This window comes from Pseudonaja textilis, chromosome 2 (assembly GCF_049901715.1).
Source record: "Pseudonaja textilis isolate UNSWEBS1 chromosome 2, rPseTex1.2, whole genome shotgun sequence".
Taxonomy (NCBI): Eukaryota; Metazoa; Chordata; class Lepidosauria; order Squamata; family Elapidae; genus Pseudonaja; species Pseudonaja textilis.
This window is the reverse complement of record NC_141991.1, coordinates 152,252,993-152,280,634: the sequence shown is the minus strand read 5'-3', so window position 1 is coordinate 152,280,634 and position 27,642 is coordinate 152,252,993. Positions and strand designations below refer to the sequence as shown.

General features: G+C 45.4%; 1 protein-coding gene across 2 annotated transcripts in view; it reads right to left on the bottom strand.

Annotated features, from left to right (window-relative positions):
* Nucleotides 1–833: 833 nt before the first annotated feature.
* The window catches only part of RAB3D (RAB3D, member RAS oncogene family), a 35,787-nt gene continuing 8,978 nt past the window's right edge, over nt 834–27,642 (bottom strand). Inside the window, exons 1-5 of one of the 2 annotated variants that reach the window (XM_087926000.1) lie at nt 23,265–23,468; nt 20,703–20,930; nt 3,651–3,769; nt 1,720–1,844; nt 834–1,563 (exon numbers count right to left, since the gene is read on the bottom strand). In XM_087926000.1, the coding sequence (XP_087782126.1) occupies nt 1,373–1,563; nt 1,720–1,844; nt 3,651–3,769; nt 20,703–20,930 (663 nt within the window). In that variant the 5' untranslated portion in view covers nt 23,265–23,468 and the 3' untranslated portion in view covers nt 834–1,372. Of the gene's footprint in view, nt 1,564–1,719; nt 1,845–3,650; nt 3,770–20,702; nt 20,931–23,264; nt 23,469–27,642 lie in introns of those variants that run through there. The other variant, XM_026716814.2, reaches the window with a different exon arrangement.

Genomic DNA, 27,642 nt, shown 5'->3' with positions numbered 1-27,642 from the left:
CAGAACTGCATTCTTTCATCCACCCAGAGGATTAATCTACCATGGGAATTTTGCAATCTTTAGAACCATGCTAGCTCTGGTGAAGATCAAGCAGAGCTGGAAGGCGGGAAAGAATTTGTGACAGGACTGAAGAACAACTGCAAAAGCCCTGACTGGGGAGAGGAGCTGAGGCTCCTCCAACCTGGAAGAGAAACCAGCAAACCACAGCTGAACCTGGAGCCTGCCCTAAGACAGCCTCATAGAAGCCAGTACCACTGTCCTGATCCCCTGAGAGATGGAGTAAGTCTCCCATGATGGGGGATTGACCCCAATGGTCATTTGGCATCAGAAAATTGGAAGAACCACTGGTAGGGGTGGCCATCAGAGGATCTAGGCCCAAGCCAGGAGGGCAGCACAACCTGTGGCAAGCCTGGAGAGGGCTCCCAATGTGACAGTCAATCAGAGAGTCGAATTCATCAAAGACATGCTTTCCTCAGTACAGATAAAGGGTAGGGAAAGAAGAGCTAAATGCCAGGTATAGTACATCTGAGGCTCATTATCAAATCAATAACATGAAAAATGAAATTTGAGAATCTTGCAAATTGTGAGGAGAATAAGAGCTCTTTGACAAAGTATTATTATCTGTAAAAAGGGTCCGTCCCCCCCAGGAAAAATAATTGGGGTGTGTGTGTGTCTAAAAATCCCTTCCCATTCATTAAACTATCTATTTCTGTTCTCTGTCTCACTGAAATATTGTGCATTAAAAATTGTGCAGCATGCCATCAGAATTGCAGAATTGAGAAAATTGCAGAAGGCTGAATTTGGCAGAAAATCCAAAGGAATAACGTAGCCCCTTTCCAATAAAAAATACTTTTTATTAAAAGGCATAAAATTTTGTGAACCGCAGCTCACTTAATCAAATGCATGTAAAATTGATGCAGGATTTAAACTGGGAAAAGGCAAGATCGGGAGGAAACATCCTTATGCAGAGCCAGGTTACATATGAGACAAATTGCCCAATTCCTAGTCACAAAGTGAGAGAAATCAAATCAGAGAATTGGCACTAAAATCTTGAAAAGAGTGGAAAGAAAAACAGCGTCAGAGCGAGACCCAATTTGTCTGGGTTGCAAAGACATGTCATTGGAAGTGTAAAGTGAAGTGCGTATATGCAAAAGAAACCATACTCCTTTGCCAGAAAAGGCCAATCATGCTGCAGAGAAGAGGAGGGGAGGCAACTGGTACATGCTGTCAGAGGCCAAACAGGCACAGCCAGAAGCAAACAGGGAGATGAGCCAACCATCAGTCAAAGGAGATGTGCAATCTACTGAATCTTCATCCTCATTTATGTAGGGCAGTGAGGCACTGCAAGTCTCAGTGGTGGGCAAAGTTCTGTCTAGCAGGAACAACTGTTGGACTGTGAAGCTGATGCTTCCTTTAGGGCAGTGTTCTTGTGATTGGCGCTGTTCATGCCAGAGCTTGCATCCAGGCTCTCATTCATCTTTTCACAGATTATGTCTACCAAGCGCTCAAAGACCTGCTTGACATTGATATTATCCTTGGCACTGGCTTCAAAGAATTCTAAACCTGGAAGGAGAAGAAATGTTAAAAAAAGAAGAAGCAGCCCAAAGATGGGAGGGGAGAAAGAGAGGGGAGGGAGGGAGGGATTTCTTGTTTTGTTGGCTAGGAGATTGAGGGAGCAATCTAATCTGGAGGTGTTCCTATATAAGAGACAAAACAAACCTAGTTCATCAGCAAGTCTCTTGCCATCTTCAGTGGGTATTACTCGATTATCCTCCAGGTCACACTTGTTCCCAACCAGAATCACTTGAGCATTATCCCAGGAGTAAGTCTTGATCTGAGTTGCCCTAAGAGAAGGATACAGAAAATTCTGGAATGGATTTGCTATTGGGTTTGTAATTTCACAGTTACCTAAAAAGAACACTCAGTGACAGTCATAAGGCAGAATAATCATCCTCGTTTCATCAGTTCGTATGCACTATTATTTCCGCCTTTTGCAAAAAGGAACAGTGTTGATTTGAATGGTGGTTGCTCTCCCCACTTTCCCTAACTGACAGGAATGGGGAAAAGGAAATCAGAATCCTTATTGTCTGCACACACCCAGAATGAGATACCAATTCAAAATATATCACTTGGCTTATTCAGATAGGAAGGTCTTAACTCTTTTTAAGATGAGCTTTTGAGTTATGAGTTACAATAATTCTGGAAGCTCTTTTTAGAACTGTAGTGGACTAGGGAGAAAAACGGGTGGATGGGTAGCTGAGGAATATTATCAGAAGGAAGGTAATGTGACAGAAAAGACAACTTCTAAAAAGAGAAGAAATGGAATGACAATCCTAATTTGGAGTTTGAAGAATTTTTGGAAAGTTGTGTTTTGTTAAAGTTAACTTGTGTAAGCAATGACTGGAGATATTCTTATCATTCTTGTAACCATTTCTGGCTTGTGGAGTAGTTTGTAGAAGAATTGTAGCTGTTCTTGTTCTGTTTTGAAGTGTTTGGTGGGTGGGAGGGGAATGTGGTTAATTATTATATGAAAAAGGAAGAGCTTGGAATTCAGTTAGCAGGTGTTTGGATTTTATGTTTTTATTTAGTTTGTTTTGCTATTGTTAGATATTGGGGAGATTATTAGTGGGTGGGCCTTCAGTTTATTTATGGATTATGTATTCAGGAGAGGGGTCAGTGAATTGTTGGGGGGAATATTCTGGGACCAGTGATGGTCATTTCAGAACAAGAAGCTATGAATTAAAACCAGTCAAGAAGAGAACCAATCTAGAAGTAAGGAGGAATTTCCAGACAGTAGGAACAATTAACCAGTGGAACGGCTTGCCTCCAGAAGTTGTAGATGCTCTGTCTCTGGGGTTTTTTAAGAAGAGATTGGATAGCCTTTTGCCTGAAATGGTATAGGGCCTCCTGCTTGAGCAGAGGGTTGGATTAGAAGACCTCCAAGGTTACTTCCAGCTCTGTTCTGTTTTATTCAGGCATAAGTGTAAAACTCTTCTGTCAAATGGGCATTTGTTATCAGAAACCAGCAAAAAACATTGCCACTCATGGTCATGTGACTGCAGAACACCGCAACCAGCTTTAAATATGAGCCAGTTACCAAGTGCCTAAAATCTAGTCATGTGTTTGTGGGGGAGGGGAGGGAATGGGATGACAGCACAATATTGTACAATAGCCAGAAGTGCTTTACAGGTTGTAAAACTCTCTTTCTGAATCTGTCATAACTCTGAACAGTTGTTAAATTACTAGTCAGGAGTTGAGATCTATTTGTACAATGGGGGTGTGTATCCTGATTGCTTTATAATGAGTCAGTTGATAAAAGCCATACAATGTCACCTGTTCTGACTGGTAGTGTTATTTTGGGCCCTGATATTTCACAGGCCTGTTGCTAAAATACTTTAATTGGAGATGCCAATTATGGAACCTAGGAGTTGCTGTGCAAATGAAACATTGCTTTCTAACTCAGCTTTTAATGTACTGGTAAGAAATTCTGGCCCTGAGCAAGTTCCTAAATAGAAAGATGGTTGCACCTGTAAAAAGTACATTACCAACTCAGCACATTTCTAAGTCTGTTTTCCTAGTCCGTAACTGGAAATCACCCCCTTGACAGAAAAAGTCCTTGCTCCAACAGGATTCTGCACAGCAATCCTTACCAGTCTTGAACAGCATTGAAAGACTCCTGGTTGGAAATATCATACATGAGTAAAAAACCCATTGCTCCCCTGTAGTAGGCTGTTGTGATGGTCCGATACCGCTCTTGGCCAGCTGTGTCCTTAGAAAGACAGAAACAGAAAAAGGATCAATTAAATGACTTCCCCTTTCAGACAAAGCCCCCATGTATTGTTCCTTATCTAACTACTTGCTTTGTCAAGCTTTAAAGTCAATTTCATCTATCTTTTTTTCATTATTATCAGAAATTTCTCTCTGTGATCTCCCATCTTGCCTACTTTTATAATCAATCAACCTATCAAACAGCACCCCTAGTTCAACATAGTTCTTTCTGCATTGATACATGAATCTTTCCATTTTTCAGATTGGCATGCTGCTAATAGATGCAAAGTATGCCCAACCTCATTCAATCTCAAAAGTTCAGAAATTCTTCTGGAGGAAACCTATAATCTAAAGCAATTCTATTTGTTCATGGTTTCAAGCAGAAAACATGACAATAATAATAATGAAGTGAGATGCAGCCACTTACAAAGCACAGGCACCGAAAGGCTATGGAAGAGCAGTCTCTCTTCTGCTACCCAGCCTTGGAGACTAGACTGTTCCCTGATTCTCCTGACATTTGTTCCTGTAGCCCAAAGACTCACTGTTACTGTGGAAACGTGTGCTTACTCTGCAGGGCCCTAGCATATGGTCTCCTTTACACTAATCTCTGGTTGAGGACAATATTTCTATGATGGCCGTGATGTACATAAGGGTTGGCATTTGAGTCTAATTAAAATTTAAAGAGATTGAAAGCTTAACGGAGCATTTAAATGAGGGAAAAGAGGACAGCAAGCTGGAAATGGGTTGCTTCTGGTGCATTATCAAAGGCTAAGGGTAGAAAGAACAGCGAGTTCCTGACCTAAAAAGTTCACTAGTGTGGAAATGTTTCCCCAGTGTGGAATTGTTATCAGAGCATAGACCATTAAAGCAACAAGAGAAACAGACATTCTTGTTGATACTTCAGTTCTGAGGATTTTGGCCTGAGGGCTCTTTTGATGGAATAGAAAAAAGGATATTCCAGGCTGCCCCTCCCACCAAAATAACCACATGGAACAAAGGCCAACCCCAAAACTGGAAAAGACAGAAAACTATCTTTTCAGCCTTGCAGGACAGTATGCAAATGCACAGATCCAAAGAGAGTCATACTTTTTTCAGAAGCAGATGGTGCTATCTCCAATTTAAAAAGCACCATTAAGGACTGCAGACTGAAGTTATAGACAATTAGCAAATTGCATACAAGATGTATGGAATGACCGCACCCAGAGCAGACTTCCCCAGCCTGCTGCTCTAATGCATTGCAGTACAATTCCCAGAACTTCTTAGTCATTATAATGGACCCTCATAACAATGTGGCACAATGTGATATATAATTACTAGCATTTTTTGCAGTTGACATCTACAATGTGCCTCAAGAACATCAGCATTAATCATATTCTATTAAGATTAGAGACATCCACTAAACAACTACAATTCTATATATAATTATCTAATACAAACCTTATTCTAATACACTTATAATGATTAGCATGCTTTTTAAACCTATAGAACTTTGAATAAAAATCCCCATTACCTTACATTTATCCATACAAAATCTATGTCTATAGGCAATCCACTAATTGTCAGAGTATATTCATGATCTGGAATAGAGCATGGTAACAAGACCAGCCAATGAATAAGCATAGCAACTAAATCAGCCAATGAGGATAGTTTGGAAACTGAAACTAGAAGTAGTCTAGGCTGGAAACTGAAACTAAAAGTAGCTTAGGCATGGCTCTATGTTAAACTCTGTACCTATGTTAGAGCTCTGAGTCTATTGAAATGAAACTGCTTCTCTCCTCTTGCTTGCCTGCTGATCTATTGAAGATGAAACTAACTTACTTGCTTGCTGAAGACTGGAGCTCTGCTCTGAACTTGCAACATGTTTCTGTTTGAGTTTGCTCCATACTGAAGAAATCTACAACTGGTTTGTAAAATCTATTTATGTTTATAAAGATGTGAAATGAACCTCATATGCAGTCTAGCTGCCTAACCATGCAATCTTGTGCATAGAATAGAGCTGGAAGGGACCTTGGAGGTCTTCTAGTCCTGCCCCCTGTCAAGTAGGAGACCCTATAGACCCTTTAACTCTCAGAATTCCTCAGCCAGCCATGCTGGCTGGGGAATTCCGGGAGTTGGAAGTCCACAAGTCTCAAAATTGCCAAGTTTGGAGATCCCTGCCCTATACCATTTCAGACAAGTGGCTGTCCAGTCCCTTCTTAAAAACCTCCAATGATGAAGCACCCATGATTTCTGAAGGCAAGCTGTCTCACTGGTTAATTGTCCTCACTGTTAGGAAGTTTCTCCTTAATTCCAGGTTGCTTCTCTCCTTGATTAGTTTCCAACCATTGTTTCTTGTCCTGCCCTCTGGTGCTTTGGAGATTTGGATTCTTTGTGGCAGCCCCTCAAATACTGGAATACTGCTATCATGTCACCCCTAGTTGTTCTTTTCTTGACTAGCCAAAATAAAAACCTGCAATGTTCTTTATGTTTTAGTCTCCAGCCTGGTGAAGAATCTGTTGACTTGGGCATTTTGAGGAGTGGAGAAGAGATCCACCTCCGGAGTTCCAAATCTGAGGGAAAGATCCCTGAATAAGGACGGAGGAATCGACCCTTCTGCCTGGTCGACTAAACTCCTGCTCAGCCAGTTGGCTTGGGAATTGTCGACTCCGGAAATGTGATCCGCTGAGATCGACAGCAGGTGTTTCTCTGCCCATAACCCCAAACATTCTGCCTCTCTCATAAGTGCCTTGGATCTTGTTCTCCCCTGTCTGTTGATGTGTGCCTTTGTGGCCGTACTGTCCATCAACATGAGAACATGGGAGCCGGTCACCAAGGCTCTGAAATGTTTGAGAGTCAGAGAGATAGCTCTGAGCTCTAACCAATTTATGGGATGGGTGCTGTCTGATCTGGGCCAAACTCCTTGAGCTATCTGATCCTCCATATAGGAGCCCCAACCCAGAAGCCTGGCATCTGTGGTGATTACTAGCCTGTCTGGTTCCTTGAATTGGAGCCCCTTCCAGAGGGACCGGGAGAGCCACCAACTGAGGGACCGCCGGACCTGTTGAGAGAGCAGGACCTTGATTGATGAGTGGCTGGTTCCTGCTTGTTGAACCATTGGAGCGATCGGGAGTAAAGCCATGCCTATGGAACAATGCCAATACAGGAGACCATCTTCCCCAGTAGTTTGGATAGCAGCAACAGTGGAACAGTCTGTTGTTGTTGAATCTGGCTGATGATCTCTGCAAGGCTTTTTCCATGATCTGGAGACAGGAAAACTGGCACAAAGTCATGTTGATGATTGTGTAGCAGTTTGGTCGTGGGTGAGAGATGGCTCTTCTTGGTGTTGATGGAAAACCCGTGGCTTTGGAGGCAAGACAGGGTAATTTGTAAGTCCTGATGGGCCGAGTGGATGGAGGAAGACAGTATCAACATGTCGTCCAAGTAGCATTGGATCCTCACTGGAACAGAACGGAGTGAAGCCACCAATGCTGCTAGAATCTTTGTGAACACCCTTGGAGCCGATGAGAGGCTGAAGGGAAGGGCTCAATACTGGAAGTGGGCATTCTGGTAACAGAAATGGAGAAACTGGCGATGATGAGGCCAGATGGGGATGTGGAGGTAAGCCTCCGTGAGAACAATGGAAGAGAGGAGGTCGCCCTCCCGAATGCTCTCTAAGATAGTATGCAGCGTCTGCATTTTAAATCTCGTGTATTTGACAAATTGACTGAGAAATTTTAGGTCAAGGATGCAGGACTGATTGTCTGCCACCCCCCCCTGAGGATTTGGGAACAACAAAAAGATGAGAGTAAAATCCATGTCCCCGTTGTAAGGTGGGAACTGGTTAAATAGCCCTTATGTTGAGTATGTGTTGAATGGCCGAATTCATAAGGGCTCTCTTTGAAGTGTCCCGTGAATCGGGACAAATCAAAACATTTTCTGGGGGTGACGATAGAAATTCCAATTGTAGCCCTGACCTAACAGTGTTGAGTACCCAGGCATCCGTTGTTGACTCCTCCCATTTGGAGGCAAAGAAGGCTAAGCGACCTCCGGGTGGGGAGAACGAGGTATTACTTTGAGCGACGGAAGGCACAACCCCCTCCCCCCCAACAGGGCCATTTACCAGCAGAAGATTGTTGTCTGCCAGGTGGTTCTTGACATTGGTCTTGACATTGGCGTTGAGAATATGCCCTCTGTGGCCGAGGAAAGCGGGAGGTGGACTCCGCCTGAAAGGCAGGTGGGCGATAAGGAGCTGGGCACTAGTCAGCTTTTTTCCCCAAGGAGGAAAGAATTTTACGTTTATCTCTGGTCTCGATGAGATACAGCTCTAGAGTCTTGCCGAAAAGCTCATCTCCTGCGCAGGGGGCAGAGGCCAGCTTCCATTTGCGGCATGACTCCGCCTGCCAATTTCGGAGCCATAGAAGCCTTCTTGCCGCCACTGAAGATGCCATGGCCCTTGATGCAAATTTGGCGGAATTGAAGGTGGCATCCGCAGTGAATTTTGCCACTGCTATAATTTTGTTACGGTCTTGATGAGACCTGAGGTCAGAGGCAGGCAATCAGTCCTGCAGTTGGTGCAGCCATCGTAGAGATGCCCTTGTGAAAAACGATGCTGCTTGGTGGTTGCGCTTGAGGGTCTGTTCTAAATGCTTGTCCTCTGGTTTAAGGACATCCTCTGGCTTGGTGGGAGTGCCAGAAGAGGAGAATGATGCCACAACTGGAGTGTCTACTGAGAGCACCGCAAGAGTGTTGGCTAGGGATGTGCTAACATTGTAGAACCGCTTGTCCAAAGATGATGGATGAGGACCTGCTGAAGGGGAAACATGCTGTTCCTTGACCATGTCGAGAAACAAAAGGGGAGAAGGCAAAACCTCCGTGTGTACTACTGGCTTGGAGAAGAGCAAGTCTCCTTGCCCGGAGGGTTCCCCTTGTGGTTCATGTGCTGCTTCCTCAAGTGACAGCTTGGCAGTGACCAGGGCCTTGCTAAGTAGGGGTTTAAAGAGGGCTGGTTTAAAGACTAATGCAGAGGAGGGCTGATCTGGACAAGAGTCTTCTTCCTCTGAAAGATTGCATCACAAATTTCACCCTCTTCGTGCTCTGAATGAGAGGAGCAAGTGTGTTCAGATGAGAAGACACCCTCTTCCCCTTCATACTCCCATTCTGCCTGTGAAGAATGGACCCTGAGATCTTAGGATCTGTGGAAATCTTGTTGCGGAGGTAAGGAAGCTATAGACTGAGAAGGGAGAAGGGCCTGAACCCTTTCCAGCGGCTGAAGAATCTGTTGAAAACCTTCAGCCAATCCCTATCTAATGGCTAAGGAAACAACATCTTGGATCTCCCTGGGCCTGTTATCAAAGATAGTAGAGGGACGAAGGCCAGCTGCAGTGGGTGTGAAGGTGGCTTCTGGCCTGATCTGAGAGGCCTGAACTCTGGAGGGAAGAGAGGGGGCACAGGGCCCAGAAGTTTGCTGAAAATATGGCCCAAACCTGCTGAAATCCTGAGGATCTAGTTGTTCCTCAAATGCCTCAGGGGACCAAACGGGGGGTGTCCAAAGGCTCCATGAACACCTTCCCTTCCCCTGGGGGGGGCTTCTCTGGAAACCCTGATGTTCAGCTGGCTGGGAAGCATGTTGCACTTGCCCTCTCATTTGTTGAATAGTCTTGTTAAATTGTCTCTCTATAGCTACATGTCTGCGTTTCTCTGCCTTCAACTCATCCTGAGTTGTCTTCTTAGGGGCTAGAGCAGGGGTGTCCAACCTTTCACCTTCCCTGGGCCACATTAGAAGATGAAAATTTGGTTTGGGCCGCACATAAAATAAAATAACAGTAACGATACCTGATCATCCAAAAAAACCATAGAAAACATAGTTAACATATTGAATTTATTTGGAAATGAAGTTAGTGAGATGTTTTTATTATTTATTAAAAAAAAAAAATTTATCACAGTTTTTTTATCACAGTTTTTTTATCACGGTTTATTTTCCGGCCAAATTTTGGGGGGGAGGAGAAAGCTCGCCCGCCTCGCGCATACCTCTCCTCCTGCAAATGGCCCGGCTGGATGAGGCAGGACTGGAAGGCAGAAGCAGCAGCAGCGGTGGGGGCAGAAGCCACCGCTGCTGCTTCTGCCCCCACTGCCGCTTCTGCCGCCGCCCCGCTGCCACTTCTGCCCCCACCGCTGCTGCTGCTTCTGCCCCCACCGCTGCTTCTGCCGCTGCCCCCACCACCGCTTCTGCCCCGCCGCTTCTTCCCCGCCCCGCTGCTGCTTCTGCCCCCGCCGCCACTTCTGCCCCCACCGCCGCTTCTGCCCCTGCTGCCCCCTGCCGCTGCTGCTTCTTCCCCGCCGCCACCCCCGCCACCGCCGCTTCTTCCCCTGCCACCGCCGCCGCTTCTGCCCCCGCCACCGCTGCTGCTTCTGCCCCCACCGCCACCACTTCTTCCCCGCCACCGCTGCTGCTTCTGCCACTGCCGCCGCTTCTTCCCCCTGCCGCCGCCGCTTCTGCCCGCCACCACTGCTGCTTCTGCCCCCGCCACTGCTGCTTCTTCCCCGCCGCTGCCACCGCTTCTTCCCCTGCCACCGCCGCCACTTCTGCCCCTGCCGCCACCCCCACCGCCACTGCTTCTTCCCCGCCACGCCGCTTCTGCCCCCGCCTGGGGCAGCAGCGGCGGGCAGAAGCAGCAGCGGTGACGGGGCAGAAGCGGCGTGGCGTGCGGGGAAGAAGCGGCGCGGGGCAGAAACAGTGGCAGGGGCAGAAGCGGCGGCGGGATGGCGCGGGGGAAGAAGCGGCAGCGGTGGGGAAGAAGCGGCAGCGGCGGGGAAGAAGCGGCAGCGGCGGGGAAGAAGCGGCGGCGGGGCAGCGGCAGTGGGGGCAGAAGTAGCAGCGGTGGCGGGGGAAGAAGCGGCGGCAGCGGCGGGGGCAGAAGCGGCAGCGGGGGCAGCAGCGGTGGCGACGGCGGGGGCAGAAGCGGCGGCGGGGGCAGAAGCGGCGGCGGCAACAGCAGGAGGTGGCGCTCTGACGGCGCTCGCCTTTTCTCTTGCTGCTTGGCCTGGCGCTCGCCTCGCCCTGCCTCGCGCCTGCCTCTCCTCCTCCTCGCTGGCTCTGGCACGAAGGTTGGGGTGGGCACTGGGCCGCATTACAAGGCGACCTGGGCCGCATGCAGCCCGCAGCCCGCGGGTTGGACAAACCTGGGCTAGAGCCTTAGCTCTGATTTTTGCAGCCAGTTTCCTCTGAGCAGTACGTTGTCTGCGTCTTTTCCTTTTAGTGGGTTGGAGGGCCTGTTCCACTGGGGAGGGGAAAGCTCTGCATGAGCACTGTCCTGATCCATTTTAAAATAAGCAAGGTGCAAACGTTGAGAGAATGGCTCTCAAAAGTGCTTAAGGATGGCAGAGGGTGGAATTGGGTCTTTGGAGCCCTGAAAATGGCCACCAGGCCACTTAAAATGGCCGCTCACCTTGTGTCTGAAGAGACCACTCAAAGATGGCCGCTACTCGTCGATGGCTCCGATAAGTGAATTTTGCTCCTTAGGCTATTGCAAGCCCCAAAACGATCAGATTAGCCAGAGAAGGAAGAGATCGCCTCCCCTGCGATCAGCTGGCTGGCTCTGTTATCAGTTTGCCAATCAGTTTTACGATCGGACAAACTGTGGCTATGGGGAAGGTCTCAGACGCTTCCCTGCTTGCCTAGCAGCACTTGGGAAAACGTTTATCCCAACGTTGCAGGAGAACGGAGCCTTGCTCTCCTGAAGTTGCAGCTGGCCGGAGCCGCAGGAGCTGATTGAAGCAAGGGTAGCTTCTGTAGAAAATCGCTGAATGAAACGCTAACGCTTTCAGAGACACAGCTTGTGATTTAAAGAAGCTGAGTCAAAGCTGGGGATTCTCCAGGCTCAGCTTAATGATGTCATAAGAAGGAGTCTACCCATCCTGGGCTTTCGCTGCAGCATGGAGGAGAACCTCAGCATAATGCTGCATTGAGCACTTACACAAAATTATCACATTATCACCAAATATCTTTTTTTTTCTCTTATTGGTTGATTCTAATAAGAAACAACAAACCTATGAAACTTGGAACCTTAAACACACCAAAATGGGCGTTGGTCTTACCTGACACGCCATTTCTAGTCAAGCTGCGAGGATCATCCAGAGAGTGGGAAGTGCTCTAGTCTGTGTCTGTGTAGGCTGAGCTTAATTACTGAGGAACGCTCCGCCCTCTATCACGTGGTCCCTTGTAGCGTTCCCCAGTTTATGCAAAGTTGAGAGAGGAGGAAAGTCGTCTAACTCTCATCTAACTAGACTTAAGGTATCATTGGCCGAAACAAGGTTCCCCCAGACGGAAAAAAAGGAAAAAGGGTGGGGCTGGATGATCCTCGCAGCTCGACTAGAAATGGCATGTCAGGTAAGACCAACGCCCATTCTCCCTCGAGCTGCTCGGATCATCCAGAGAGTGGGACATACCAAAGCTTGGCTGTCCTACGGGAGGGAATCCGTCTGGGATGGAAGCTCCCCTGGGTCCTTGATGACCCGCTGGAGGACTCGTCTGTCAAACGAGGCCTCCGCTGAGGCAAAGATGTCAATCTTATAATGCCTAATGAAAGGGGAGGGGGAAGCCCAGGTGGCGGCCCGACAAATGTCTGAAATTGGAGCTTGGGTAGCCCAGGCTGCCAAGGTGGCTGCACTTCTGGTGGAATGTGCGGTGACCCCGCTGGGAACTGGTAAGGCCTGAGACGAATAAGCCTTGGCAATGGTGGCTCTGATCCATCGTCCGATGGTGGAAGGGGACACCTTGTGACCTAACGACTTGGGTTGGAAAGAAAGGAATAAGGACTCGGACCTTCCAAAGGGTTGTGTGCATTTAATGTAAATGCGGAGGGCCCGCCTCACATCCAGGGTGTGCCATCGCTTCTCCCTCTCCCGCGAGGGATTGGGACAGAAGTTGGGGAGTGTGAGCTCCTGTGCCCTGTGAAAGGCTGAATTGACCTTGGGCAAGAAGGTCGGGTCGGGGCGTAGGACCACCCGATCAGAGTGGAAGATGCAAAGGTCCTTTCTCACCGAAAGGGCAGCTATCTCCGATATTCGGCGAGCCGAGGTAATTGCCACCAGAAACACTACTTTAAAGGTCAAAGTTTGGAGGGAGGATTCTCTGATAGGCTCGAAGGGAGGCTTAGTTAGGGCCACCAGGACCTTGTTAAGATCCCAAGTGGGATATCGATGCACGACAGGGGGACGGAGGTTAGTGGCTCCCCTGAGGAAGGCCCTGGTACGGGGATGGTGAGAAAGGGAACCCAGATTGTCGCCGGAAACGACAGTCGAGAGGGCCGCTACCTGGCGTCTCAAAGTGTTAGGTGAAAGACCTTTTTTGAGCCCGTCCTGGAGGAAGTTCAAAACTTGGGCAACTGAAGGCGAGAGCGGGTTGACCAGGGAGGAATGGCACCACCTGCAGAAGCTGACCCAAGTAGCGTTGTATATTCGGTTGGTTGAAGGCCGTCTGGTGGCCAGGATGGTATTAATAACCTGGTCAGATAAGTTCTCCTTCCTTAACTTTTCCCACTCAACCTCCAAACGGTTAACTGGAGCCATTGGGGCTCCAGATGCTGAATGGGCCCCTGGGAGAGGGAGATTCTGTCCGGAGGGATTCTCCACGGAGGAGACACCGATAGATTGTGGAGGTCCGCAAACCACGGCCGTCTGGGCCAATAGGGGGCCACTAGGATTAATTCTGCCTCCTCCTGGATCAGTTTCTGAATGACTCTGGGAAGCAGAGCTAATGGGGGGAAGGCGTACAGGAGTCCCGGGGGCCACGGACAGCGAAGGGCGTCGTGATTCTCGGCCCCAGGGGAAGGGAATCTGGAGAAGAACCGAGGGAGTTGGGAGTTGAGGGGGGATGCAAAGAGATCCACTGATGGGAGACCAAAGATCATGGTTGCCTCCCTGAACAGGGACGGGTGGATGCGCCACTCGGACTGGTCCACGGTGGCCCTGCTCAACCAGTCCGCTCGGGTGTTTGAGGCCCCTGAAATGTGTTCTGCTTTGATCGAGAGGAGGTGACACTCTGCCCAACGGCAGAGTCTTTCGGCTTCCCTCATCAACCGGATAGACTGGGTACCGCCTTGCCTGTTGACATGGGCCTTGGCGGTGACGTCCATGAGAATAAGGACGTGCCGCCCGCGTACCTGAGGCAGGAAGTGGCGCAGGGCCAGGTGGATGGTGTGGAGCTCCAGCCAGTTTATGCTGCATACCCGCTCTGCTTGGGACCATTTGCCCTGCGTTGTAAGGGACTGGATGTGAGCGCCCCAGCCGTTCAGGCTGGCGTCTGTGGTGACGATGAGATGCTGAGGTTCTTTGAAGTGATGACCCCTGTTGATGGCAGGGTTGGTCCACCAGAGGAGAGACGAGAGGACCTTTGGAGGTACCTTGATGGAGGATTTTGAGTTGCTTCTGCCGGACCTTTGAAACGGGAGCAGGAGCCACTGCAGGGACCTGGTGTGTAAACGGGCCCAAGGAATAATAGAGATGCATGAAACCATTTTTCCCAGTAATTTAGACAATTCTAATAGAGAAGCCCTCTTTGATCGTCGAATAACTTGAATAGAGTTTTGGATACTCAGGAGCCTTTCCGAAGAAAGGAACGCCTTTCCCTGCACCGTATCAATAATGGCCCCCAAGTGAGCAATTCGGGTAGAAGGGACCAGTTGGCTCTTTTTTTGGTTGACTAGAAAACCATGGGTCTGGAGTGCAGAGAGGGCGATCTTGGTGTCCTTCTCTGCCTGGGATTTGGAATGGGACAGGATGAGGATGTCATCCAGGTAACAATGGAGCTGGACCGGGTGGTCCCTTAAGTGAGCCGCCAAGGCCGCGAGGATCTTAGTAAAATTCTAGGAGCGGAAGCTAACCCAAAGGGAAGGGCCACATACTGGAAATGACGATGATTGTAACAGAACCTGAGGAATTTAGAGTGGGAGGGCCGAATTGGGATGTGGAGGTATGCCTCAGAGAGGTCTATAGAAGAGAGCCAATCCCCTTGCCTGGTGCTCAGCAAGATGGATTGAAGGGTGTGCATTTTGAATTTATGGAGGGTTAGGTAGCGATTAAGCCGTTTGAGATCCAGGATTGCTCTCCACCCCCCCGAGGATTTGGGAATAGAAACCCTGACCTTGTTGAGAGGGAGGGACTGGCTGAATGGCCTGGATGGAGAATAAATGATGGATGGCAGAGTCCATCAAGCTGCGTTTGGAGGGGTCCCTAGAGGGAGGCGATGCCATGAAAAACTCGGGAGGTTGAGAATTGAACTCCAGAGCGAGTCCAAACCTAATGGAGTCCCTGACCCAATTATCGGAAGTGGTGGAGTCCCATTGGTCGGCGAAATGTCTAAGCCGACCGCCAATGGGAGGAGAAAGACAAGATTTATTTGGGGCGCCAGAAGGGTCTCCCCCCGGAACCTCTGAAGGGACACTTGAACCCTCTGCCCCTCCTATTCTGATCGCCCGGATCGGAGCGATCCTGGGGATATGATGGTCTATAAGAGGGAGGCCTCAGGTATCTGGGAGGGAAGGGAGACTGGTAGAAGGACTGGGAGGACCCTCTTCAAAAGGGTTGAGGGGTTCTAGAGTCTGGCCTCCGAAAAAGAGAGGGGAGGAATTTTTTCTTGCCCCTAGTTTTGGCCAACAGGGGGTCCAGGGCCGGACCAAAGAACTTCTCCCCATTAATGGGAGCGGAGGCCAGCTTGACTTTATTTTTATCGTCCACCTGCCATGGTTTGAGCCAAAGCAGACGGCGAGCAGTGACCTGAGAAGCTAGCGCCCGGGAGGAGAATTTGACAACATGGTAAGTGGCGTCGGCCAAGAATTCCGCCGCTCCCGTGATTTTCGCAATGTCCTGAAGCGCCCTTGTGTTGGAGGGAGGAATATGCGACTTTAGTTGGCGGAGCCACCGGATAGAGGACCTGGTGAAGAAAGAGGCGGCCGTGGCCGATCTAATGGCCCAGGTGTCGGCTAGATGAGCCCGACGCAAAGCTAACTCAGACCTCCTGTCCTCGGGCTTGAGGGCCTCCAGAGGGTCACTTGGGGAGGAGGAGGAAGCGAGACCAACAATGGGCTCGTCCACCTCCGGGGTGTTGAGGAGGGAGCAAAAACTCGGCTCGAGGTTAAATAACCTCTTATCCTGGGTAGATGGGGCAGGGGGGGCCCCCGTAAAGCCCAGCTGGTTAGAGACCAGATCATGGAAAATAGGTGGGGCTGGGATCACGTCCTCAGCTACCACGGGCTGCCTAAACATGGCGTCCTCTGGGTCTTCCACAGAGGAGGGGGGGCAGAGGGGAGTTGAGCGGCCAGGCCAGAGGTGTTCTTGGCCTTGAACAGGATGGATTTGAACATGTGGGGTTTGAACAGTCCCACAAAGGAAGGCTGGTTGGGGGTAAGGCCCTCGTCCTCCGACAGCTCTGCTTCCATTGGGTCTAATTCCGAAAAAGGTTCCCCATGGAAGGTAGATCCCCATTCAAGGTCCTCCTCCTCCTCCCTGTATTGGTCTATAACCTCTATGCCCTCGTCCAGTTCCCTTTCTGGAAGAGGACTGACCCCCCGGGAGGGTACCTGACCAGGAGCGGGGTCCAGGGTGGGCGTGGGCCTGGCTGGTACAGACTCTTGTGCAGGAGCTGTCTGAGGAAGGCCTGGCCCGGCCATCTGCTGCATGCCTTGAACTATTCCTTGGAGAATTGCCTGCTCCATCCAAACTCTCATGTACTCAGGCATCTCAATCGTGGGCGGGTCCTCCTGTCTTAGGCCAGCAGCCGTGGGGGTGAAGGTGGCTTCGGGCATCCGCCTGGTTGCTGGTCCAGGGGCCTGAGACTCCTGGGATGAGCTGTGCCTAGAGAGAGGGGAACAAACTGGAGGGGGGGTGCCTGGATGTAGAAGGGGCGGCTGGGTGTGTTGGTTGAGTCACCCTAGAACGCCTGTCGAACTCTCTCTCTAGTGCCTTATGGCACCTTAAGGCGTCCCTTTGAGAGGCCTTGGAAGCCTCCTGGGAGGTTTCCTTAGCCTGTCTGCGCACATGATGGGACTTAGATTTTGCCTTCAAAGAATGGCGGTTGGTGGAGTTGTCGTCTGCCATTGTGAAACAAATAGGTGGAGCAATATATAGGCGGTTGGCACGCCTAGGGTACGACCTGTGGGTAAGGCCGGGTATCCAGAAACTGGCCCGCGCCCCCTTTTAGAATTTGTAAGGAATAATCTGAAAAATATAATCAAAAATTCTGTATTGCAACAGTTATAGATTTCTATTATAAAGAATATATACTGTCAGGATATGGATCCAGGAAAAAGCACACTGCAGCAGCAGTAATAAGAAGCTATATATCTCTAAGCAAATCTGAGAGTGATTGAACACCAATTGAATAAAATTGGATCACCAATGTAAAAAATATGAAGATATTCTGTATTAATGTGTGACTCAGAGACAACCTAGCAGTTGTGGTAGAAAAGGAAGAGCCAATTAGTCAAATTAACGCCAGGAATTAAATGGCCTCAGGCAGCTTGCCCCCCCCGGGAGGGAGTGGCTGCACTTGCTTCCACGCCCTGAGCTCTGCTGCGGGAGCCAACACTTTCACCACCAATGAATATAAATTTAATTATTTATTCCCCTTTTAGAGAGAGAGAGGCCCTACTAGGCTTGAAGGCCTGAGGCAAGGGCTAGAAAGATCGTCGCAGCAATATGGAGGCCTCAAAATAGCGCCAGGCCACGAGGCGACGCCCAAAATGGCGGCCGCCTGGGAGACGATGTAAAAAAGAGAAACGGGCTGCTCAGGGCGGATAAGTCCTGCAAGCCACGAGGGCGAGGATGCTGAAATCGCCTCTACCAGGGCGATCAGCGTTGAATGGGGGGAAAACCAGCAGCGCAATAGATCTGGACCGCTGTGGGCGGCATGAGGAAAACAAGGCAGGAACGGATGGAAAGAAACAGCAGGGGGGTGGGGGGGTTAGCACTAAAGCGCTGCTAAGCCGCCCGCTCAGCCCCCTGGGGGCGAAAAACGCGCACCCCTGGATCCCAAGGCACCCTCAAATGCGCAGAGGCTAAGGAAAAGGCAAGAACTGGGAGTCAAACCTGAGAATTATTATCCTGCTTGAATTGGCCAAAGAGTGAGAAGCACAACAAAAACACACAGCCTAACTCTGCGAAGGCTGAGCATAAACTGGGGAACGCTGCAAGGGACCACGTGACTGAGGGCGGAGCGTTCCTCAGTAATTAAGCTCAGCCTACACAGACGCAGACTGGAGCACCTCCCACTCTCTGGATGATCCGAGCAGCTCAAGGGAGAAAAGCAAATTATCTGGCCTCACTTCTCTGTGGCCCTGGCAACTGAATGATGTAAGCTATGTGCTTTGAGTCAAAGGCCATTCTGTATTCAAATAGCTAAAAAGTTGGATCCTCAATATTTTGAAAAACATTTCCCCAAATCTAAGAACCTTAGTAGTGCTTCCCATCTCACAGTCGTTGGAACAGGATGCCACATTTAAACACTGAAGGGATCCAGAAACATGCTGTCACTCTTACCAAAGAAATATCTGAGTTTTGCATTCAGGTTAGTTTTGGGAGGCCAAAGGGTATCTATAAAATGCTATGGGTGCTTTATTCTCTCAGAATTAGAGTAGCTGACAATCCATATGAAAAGAATACTTGGATACCTCGGGCCAATAACCTATTCCATTAAAAGATGGCTCGCTACCATAGTAATTTAAACCATTGCAACAAAGAGTATTCATTTAAATTTTTTCCTGTGTTACTTAACACCTAAATAATAGACAATTAAAGGATGTTTTTCATTGGATCCATCTTATTAAAAAGTGGGGAAATAATATCAGCTAAAAAATTAAGACAATGGCAAAGGTCAGGGAATAAAGTTAAAATGTGTTTTTTTATTCAAATGCAGATTCATTTTTAGCCATATTAAACCAGTTTGGTATAGTGGTTTAAGGCAGGTGTCCCCAACCACCAGTCCCCGGACCAGTACCGGTCCGTGGATCATTTTTTACCGGGCGGCAAAACTTGGGCGCCACCATCTTGTTTCGATGGCGCTTTCAGGTTTTCGGTTGCTTCCGGGTTTTCAGTTGGAAAGTGCTTCTGAGCTTTCAGTTGGAAAGCGGCGTTAGGGTGTTCGCGCCTTAGTTTTGTTGAAGGGGGGGGCGGCTTCGAATGAAGAGCCGTCCCGATGGCGGTGGAGTCTCGCGTTACTCAGGTACCGGTCCGTGGAAGAATAAATAATCGTGAAACCAGTCCCTGGCTCAAAAAAGGTTGGGGGCCACTGGTTTAAGGCATCAGGCTACAAAATGGGAGTTCTGCCCTGCCTGAGGCACAAAGCCAGCTGAGTGAACACAAGCCCGTCACTCTCTCTCAGCCCTATGGAGCAGGCAATGGCAAACTACTTCTGAAAAACCTTGCCAAGAAAACCAGGTAGTCACCAGAAGTCAAGCTGACTCAATGGTACAGAAAACAAAAACAAAGCCATTGTGGTGTTTCTGCAAGTTAAATATAATAACAAACTGTTAACAGGGCTTTGAAAATTATTTAGGAGGTTTAACAGTTAACAGCTCTTTGATGTGCACTGAGAGCATTTGCACCAAGACAAATTCCTTGTGTGTCAAATCAACTTGGCCAATAAAGAATTCTATTCTATTGTATTCTATTCTACAGTGAACAGGAATTGGGTTGAATTGATTGATAGACAATAGATTTATATAACTGGAGTATTTATTAAGAAAATGGGTTGTAAAATAGTAATTTACAGGTATCAATGGAAAATCTATAACTATTTTAGACCTGCCATGCAAGGGGAAGGGGGGAAACCTGTTAGATTTGTGTTAGATATAGATATCAGCATTCAACTAGGGTAGAGATTGTATGTTTACTGTTAGTTTTATATTTGTTAAAAACACTTTTTTCTTTTCTTTTTTTTTGTCTTGTTTGTAATTTTTATTTTGTTGTTTTTTTCATTCTGTATTTTGTATTTCATCTTGGGAGAAAACATATAAAACAAGAATAAACAAAAACAGTACAATTCTTGACAATACTTCCATCTTCACATATTCCAGGAACAAATATTGACCTGGATGTTTAAAATGTGTATTTTTAAGTTTACAAATCTATTCATACATACTCTCCCTTTGGCCTTCCTAATTACACCTATTAGTAACATTTTCCAATGCCTAAATACTAGAAACATTCTATCAGTGTCCCACTTTTTAAGAAAGGCACTAGTGCAGTAATTTTTCCAATTATTATTCAATTGTAAACTGTATGTATGCTTTATGTTTTATAAGCTTCTGTGTTAGCTAGAAGAGGAGATATTTCTAGTTGATAAATGAGCAGACATCAGAGAAGGCAGGTCATTGATCAATCAATATGCAATTTAGAATTTCTAGTACAAAATTCAAGCAGGCTTATTTCTGCTTCCCTGCAATCAAAGGCTGATTCTAAATCAATAAAAGCAACATGCTGGGAAGCAGAACTGAGAATTCCAATTGCTTTGGAGATATTTTCTTCAGTTTCAGTTCTTAGGAAATCTGCTTCACTGCTGAAACATGTATGTTCGCCCATCAATTGATGTCATGAATCAGCAGGAGCACAGAATATAGTTTTATACCAAATGAGTACTGTACTTTCCCTTTTCAGGTAAGGGGAAAAACTCTTCAGGATATTGAAATGTAAGGGGATATGTCATGACTATTTCAATACAACTCCTCCCAAAAGCTCAGAAAGACAGCAGTAACTAGAACACTATCTCCTTTAGTTAAGAATGCATGTTTTCATTATACTCTACTGCCCTTTCTTTCTCTTAAGATTTAATCAAAGAAAGCCATGTATGCCCATTTGCACTCCTTGAAGTACCCACGCACAGACTGGTTGCCTGATGTAGAGCTCTGCCAACTTCTGTTTTCAGTTCCTATACTCTGCTTCCCATGAACAGTAAAGTATCTTACCCAAATCTGCAGCTTGACTCTTTTTTCATTTCTGTAGACAGTCTTCACCTTGAAATCGATGCCAACAGTACTAACAAAGTCTGAAGTAAAGGAATCATCAGCATATCGGAAGAGAAACGATGTCTTGCCTACGCTGCTGTTGCCAATGATCAAAAGCTTGAACATGTAATCAAAGTTTTGGTCAGCAGCATCCTTGGGCATCTGTCGGGTGTCATTTGCAGAGGCCATCTAAGGGAGGGAAGTAGAAATCTCTTGTGAAGCTCAAGGCCAGAGCAGAATCTCAACACTCATTCTAGAGCTTGCAAACAGAAGCCACATTCAAGCATGATCATAGATGTACTTACTTCTTCTTGCTTGAAATTTCTCCTGACCAATTGGCCCCTATCTTCACCCACATCTTTAATAAATCACTGGAGGCGTGTTATGTCTTCTTGCGTCAAATGCTCTACTGTCATCCCAGTGTCTAAGAAACCCTCCATCAAGGAGCTGAACAACTATAAACTGGTTGCTCTAACATCTGTAGTTATGAAATCTTCAAAAGGTTAATGCTGGCCCACCTGAAAACCATCACAAATCCTCTTTTTGGATTTGCCTAATTGCCCTTGCAATTTGCCTACTGAGCAAATAGACCAGCAGATGCTGTTAATATGGCACTGTACTACATCTTATAACATCTTGAATGCAAAGACCCTTTTTGTAGATTCAGCTCAGCATTCAATGTTATTATTCCAGATATTTTTTTCACTCAACTGACTCAACTAGCTGTGTCTGACCACACTTGTTAAGTGGATTATAAGCTTTCTAACAGACAGGAAGCAGCAGGCGAAGCTAGGCAGAATCACATCAGATAGCTGTACAATTAACATAGCCTCTACCCACCCACCCCGCTGTGTGTGCTCTCTGTTACCTTTTTCTTTCTAGAATCTACACCAATGACTGCATCTCAAAGGACCCCTCTGCTAAAGTACTTAAGTTTGCAGATGATACAGCAGTGAATGATCTCATTCAAGACAACAATGAATCTGCATACAGATGGGAAGTTAAACAACTTGCCCTGTGGTGCAGTTGAAACAATCTTGAACTCAACACACTCAAAACTGTAGAAATGGTAGATTTCAGGAGAAGCTGTCCTATTCTACCATCTCTTATAATACTAGACAACATGGTATCAACAGTAGAGACCTTCAAGTTTCTAGGCCTGAAAAGGGTCCAGAAAAAGGGCCTGAAAGCGGTCCCAAAACTGGCCAAAAAACCCAGCATTGCACACACCTGCCAGCTGGTCTTTGTTTTTCTGGTGCTCTGGCACGCATACATGCATGTGCGTTCTAGTTTGGGCACTCGGTGCCGAAAAGGTTCGCCATCGTTGCCCTAGGATGTCAAACCATGTAGTAGGGCTGTATTACTATTATTATTCTCATCTTTCCTATTCCCTCTTCCCTCAGCATCTTATGACTATAACATTGTTGTTTGTATCTTATGATTTATGTTGATTGCTTATTTAATATCCTATGCCTATAACTGAGTATTGTATCTTATGATTTATGATGATTGTATTTTATGCTTATGGTTCATGGTTTATCTCAGAGAGCTTATGCACTAGAGACAAATTCCTTGTGTGTCCAATCACACTTGGCCAATAAAGAATTCTACATAATTAAAGAGAAATACATAATACTTTGAGAGGAGAGAGTTTCATCTGCTCTTAGTTAATTTCCAAGAGAAATGCAACAATTTGGTTTCATGGTTAAGTCACCAGGCTAGAAAGAAAGAAATTGCAATTTCAAGTTCTGCCCCAGCCATGAAAGCTGGCTGGGTGACTTTGGGCCAGACGCTCTCTGCCAAACTAACTTACCTCACACGGTTGCTCTGGTGGGGAAAGTAAGAGAAAGAAGCTGTGTTGGAATGTTTACTGCCTTGAGTTATTTGTCAAAATAATAATGGTGGAATATAAATAAATGAATAAATAAAATTGCCTGCACTGTGAATTTTACAGAGATTATCTAATTTTAAAAGACTTGACATAGATCTGATCGATAACATCCTGCTGTCCCAAGCAATTGCACTGAATATCTAAAAGGTTTTCTACAAATCAAACTTCATTATTCTTTAGAATTGATAGTACTGCAAAAAAGAGGGAATATCAGATATTGGAGTTGGTAGAACAATAAAGACGTCAAACATGCTGTTTTGTTGAAAGAATGCCCTTTGATCAATTTTTTAAAATAACAAATTTAGTCATTTAAAAGAATTCCCAAAGCAGAGGTATAAAATTGTCAAGAAAAAAACACCTTCACATTCACCTTAAAACCAAACTATGTTTGCAGTAAGGATTTGACACACTGTACTCACTTTGAAGCCTGTTAATTTGATTTTATTCCTTTTTTCTTTAAATTAAGATGTTCTTTGTGAACCGTTAACCATACTGTGCATTTTAAACCATGAATCTTGATTTTTAATCAAGAATATGTTTTATCGGTAAAATATTCTGCTTTTCACACTTCAACAGGATATTTACAATGAGTAATAGTGCCCATATACAAATGTATCCTCAAATGAGCAAACCTATTGCAACAGCCACTGATGTAACAGAAACTTCTCTTCCTCTTCTCTTCACAATCAAGAGCAGTGCAGAAAGCCAAGAGGAAGGACTCCAACGGCAGTTAAGTTCCATTCTTCAACTACATCTGGAATCCCACCCCAGGTTATGCTAGAGATAAAGAAAGCATTTAGGAGAAGTTAGTGATTTCGTTCTATCTGCTTGAAAGTAAATGGGTGCCAGGCTAGGTCAGCCTGTCTTGGCACATCCTTGTTAGCAAACATTAGCCTGATTTGAAAATTCAAATAAAAGAAGTTACCACCCCTTGACATTACTCACTGATGCCAAGAAAATAAAGAGTGACTTGCTTTGCAGGCGTCACGGAAGAGATATGTCTAAGAAAGGAAACATACACACACATACACATACACACCAACTGTCTCATTCTCGTGAAGCTATCATTGGTGGATAGCAACCATTTTTACTGCAAATAACCATGGTTTGCCCATCATTATGAATGAGGCAACTAGAGTCATGCCAGAAAGGCCTATCTCAGGAAGTCATTTGCCCTATCAATGAGGTTTGGTGACTCTAGTGAAGAAAATAAATCTGTTTTTGTGATCCCAAAGTGCAATGTGAGAGACAGGTTCTATTTTGTGTCTACTGCCCCAAACTGAGGGGTTTTTTTTGGGGGGGGGGGTAGCAAGAATGCCAACTTGGGAGAAGAAGAAAGGATATTTTTGCCAAAAACTAAGTAACCCTCTTCATTTCTAAAATTATCATTAGCAGGATGCTTATTAATATATGTAGCCCAGATAACTAGAACAAAAGCTTGAATGCTTTGGTCTTAGAGGCTTCCTTGTGAGGGAGGGTAAAAACTCTACTCCAATCATTCTCTTGCAGTAACATCTGGATTGCCCTCAGATAACATTGCATTTTTGCACACATGTGCTTTTCTCTTGAATCCTAAACTATGGTAATGGTACCAAAAGTACATGTACAGATTAGGTGAAACCTAGTTTAATAGCAGTAAATGTAAGAAGAATATTGGAGTCCTAAACATGAGCCAGAACTGTGGAGCAGCCGCCAAAAAAGCCAATGCAATCCTAAGCTGCATTAACAGAGGGATACAATCAAGATCAAGTGAAGTACTGATACTATAAAGCCTTACTAAGACCACACCTAGAATACTGCATACAGTTTTGGTCACCACATTATAAAAAAAAGTGCAGAGAAGAGCAACCAGGATGATTAGGGGACTGGAGACTAAAATATATGAAGAACTAGACATGGCTAGTCTAGTGAAGAAAAGGACATGGGGAGACATGATAAGCAGTTTTCCAATATTTGAGGGGCTGCCAGAGAGAGGAGGGGGTCAAGCTATTCTCCAAAGCACCTGAAGGCCAGACAAGGAATAATGGATGGAAACTGATCAAGGAGAGATTCAACAAAGAAATAAGGAGAAATTTTCTTACAAGTGAGAACAACCAAACCAGTGGAACAGCTTGCCTTGAGAATTGTGGGTGCTTCATCACTGGAGGCATTCAAGAAGAGACTGGACAGCCACTTGTCTGGAATGCTATAGGGTTTCCTGCTTCTGCAGGGGATTGGACTAGATGACTTATACGGACCCTTCCAACTCTGTTAATCTTTTATTATCTGTTATAGTTTTTTTTTCCTTTTCATAAAATTAACCACCAAATCTTTTGCCAGCCAAGACACCAACTGGTCGTTGTATCATTATATGTATGACTTGGTGATTATGATTTTGGGCTATTAAGGAGAATAGCACATTACAGTTTGACCTTCTCTCCATGCAGCTGTAATTGAGGAGGAATTCCATGTTGGCAATATGTGCCTCCTTTCTTTAAGCCCATAGCAGAATATACAAGAGGAGATTTGGCATTTTCTGTTAGCAGAGGAGCACAGCAGGCTGCTGGAGAAAAGGAAGTCTCTATATTTCTCCCAGTTTGCTAAGGAAGGCTCGTTTAAAAAAAGCATAATATAAATTTTTGAGATTTATTTACAAGAAAGTTATACATCTGAGTTATTAATACTATTTACAGGTCTTACATGAGATTAACCATTCTGTGTGCTTGTGCGAATGTACACACCTGAATACATGTATTGCCTGGTTCTACTTGATTTCTCCCTTCTTGGCAAGGTTCTCATAGCAAAGGCTCTAATCCAACCAGTCAAACTAGTTTGGCTCTCTTGTGACAAAGAGCTGTTCAAAAAAACCACATTTCTGGTTTCCTGAACTTTATCAGCAAACAGGCCTACTAATTTCTAGAGGCTGAACAAAAGCAAAGATCAAAGGAATGCTGAAAGAAATGCTGGGAGTGAATTCTCTACCAAATTGTGTCTCCCCTCAGCCAATAAGATTTTAAATTGACATTATCTCTTTTGTATTAGTTCTCAATCAGATACAATAACAGAGCATATTAAAAATGATGAATCAGATTAAGGCTGTTTGTTGGAACAGCTATGTAAGCAATGGCAGAAAGAATTTCTGGTATCTCTAGCCAAAAATGTTTTTTTTTAAATAGATTTTTATTAAATTTTCCACCAGTTCAAATCATATTCATATTTATGACAGCGTTTTGACATCAACAAATATAGTTCTCTTATGAATCATATTATGTTTTATATACATCAAGTAATAACTATTTTCTTTATTTATACTTACCTCTATCATATATACTTATATTTTATGTGTCTACCGTATCATTCTCTTAAGGTCTCTTATAGTAATTACACTAATCCATTCTTCTTATTTCTTATATCTATTCTCTAACCATTCGTACCATTTATGCCAAATTGAGTAGTATTCGGTGTTCTCTTTCTCTTTCATTTCTAACGTAAGCATGTCCATTTTCGCACATTCCAATATTTTGTGTAGGACTAATTTCTCTGGGGGAGGTGTTGGTCCTTTCCACATTTATGCAAAAGCTATCCTGGCTGCCATTAGAATGTGTAAAATAATATACTTTATCTCTTTTGGGTATTGATCTTGGATTATTCCTAATAGGAAGAGTTCCAGTTTAGGTTCAATTTAATCTCCAGTAATTTCCTGCATCCAACTTTTAATTTTAGTCCAGTAGTTCTTGGTCTCATGGCATAACCACCACATATGATAGAAAGTACCATCTGTTTGTTGACATTTCCAACATTTTGGGCTTGTGTTGGGATATATCTTAGCCAATCTCGTTGGGGCCAAATGCCACTGGTAAGACATTTTACATAAATTTTCTTTACATGCCGTGGATGTAGTTAATTTGTAATTTGTACTCCATAATTTCTCCCATTCTTCTAAATCGATGTTATATCCAAAGTTCAGAGCCCATGCTCTTCTCCTTGTAGCCAGAAGTGTTTATAATATCAAAGTGCAGGAAAGCTTTTCCATCTCTGGAAGAAATAGCTAATTGGTTTAGTTCCCATCATTGGAAAGTGTTGATGATTTCTTCCTTAGTTATACATTTTAAAACCTGAACAGTTTCTAGGGCATTATAAAGAAATATAGGGCATTACAGACAGTTAAGTGGTTACTTGGGTCAGCCAACAAAATGCCACATTTTTCAGACTCCACTTGAAGTTAGAACCAGCTTCAGTTTGAAAACATCCAAGGAGAAATAGGTCATATTTTCACATGGAAGAAAGATCCATATACCTAAAGGGTTGCCCAATAACTACTTCAGTCCACAGAAGGAGAAGAAAGAGCACGAAAGGGACCCTCCCTAATTTTCTGGAGAATAAAAGGAAAGAAGGGAAGACATGTATTATTTATTAAATGTATTTATTGTCGATCGCCCCAAAAGATGGGGTGACTCTTTTAGTTTTCCAAGATTCTGTTAACATAATCTTATAATCCCAACGGTGCTTTTTTAAGAGGCAACTGGACTTTCTGGTTTTTCTTTGAAGATATTTCGCTTCTCATCCAAGAAGCTTCCTTCACATCCAAGAAGCAAAATGTCTTCAAAGAAAAATCAGAAAGTCCAGTTGCCTCTTGAAAAAGCACTTTTGGGATAACTATGACCTGTCCTGGATGACTGAGAATCTCCATAGACATAACCTTATAATAAAGATAAGAGTTAATACTCATGGTTGTGCTTCTTGTCTGGGCAACTTTGAAGCTAACAGATACCCACCCATATCTCTTTGCTTACTCAAAATAAGAATAGATTGGTTATGTAGAAACTAGAAAACAATTGAATGAGCTGAAGAAGTAAATTAGTGAAAATGGCATAGAGAAAAGGAAGGTAAAAAGGCATAGGATTGCATGGCGATTTGGTGCCTAATAAAGAATAAAGAAACCCACCCTCAAATATTTACTAGGTAACCATGCCAATTCCTGTTTCTGAACCTAATCTACTCCAAAGGATTAAAGAAAAGATAACATGGAGA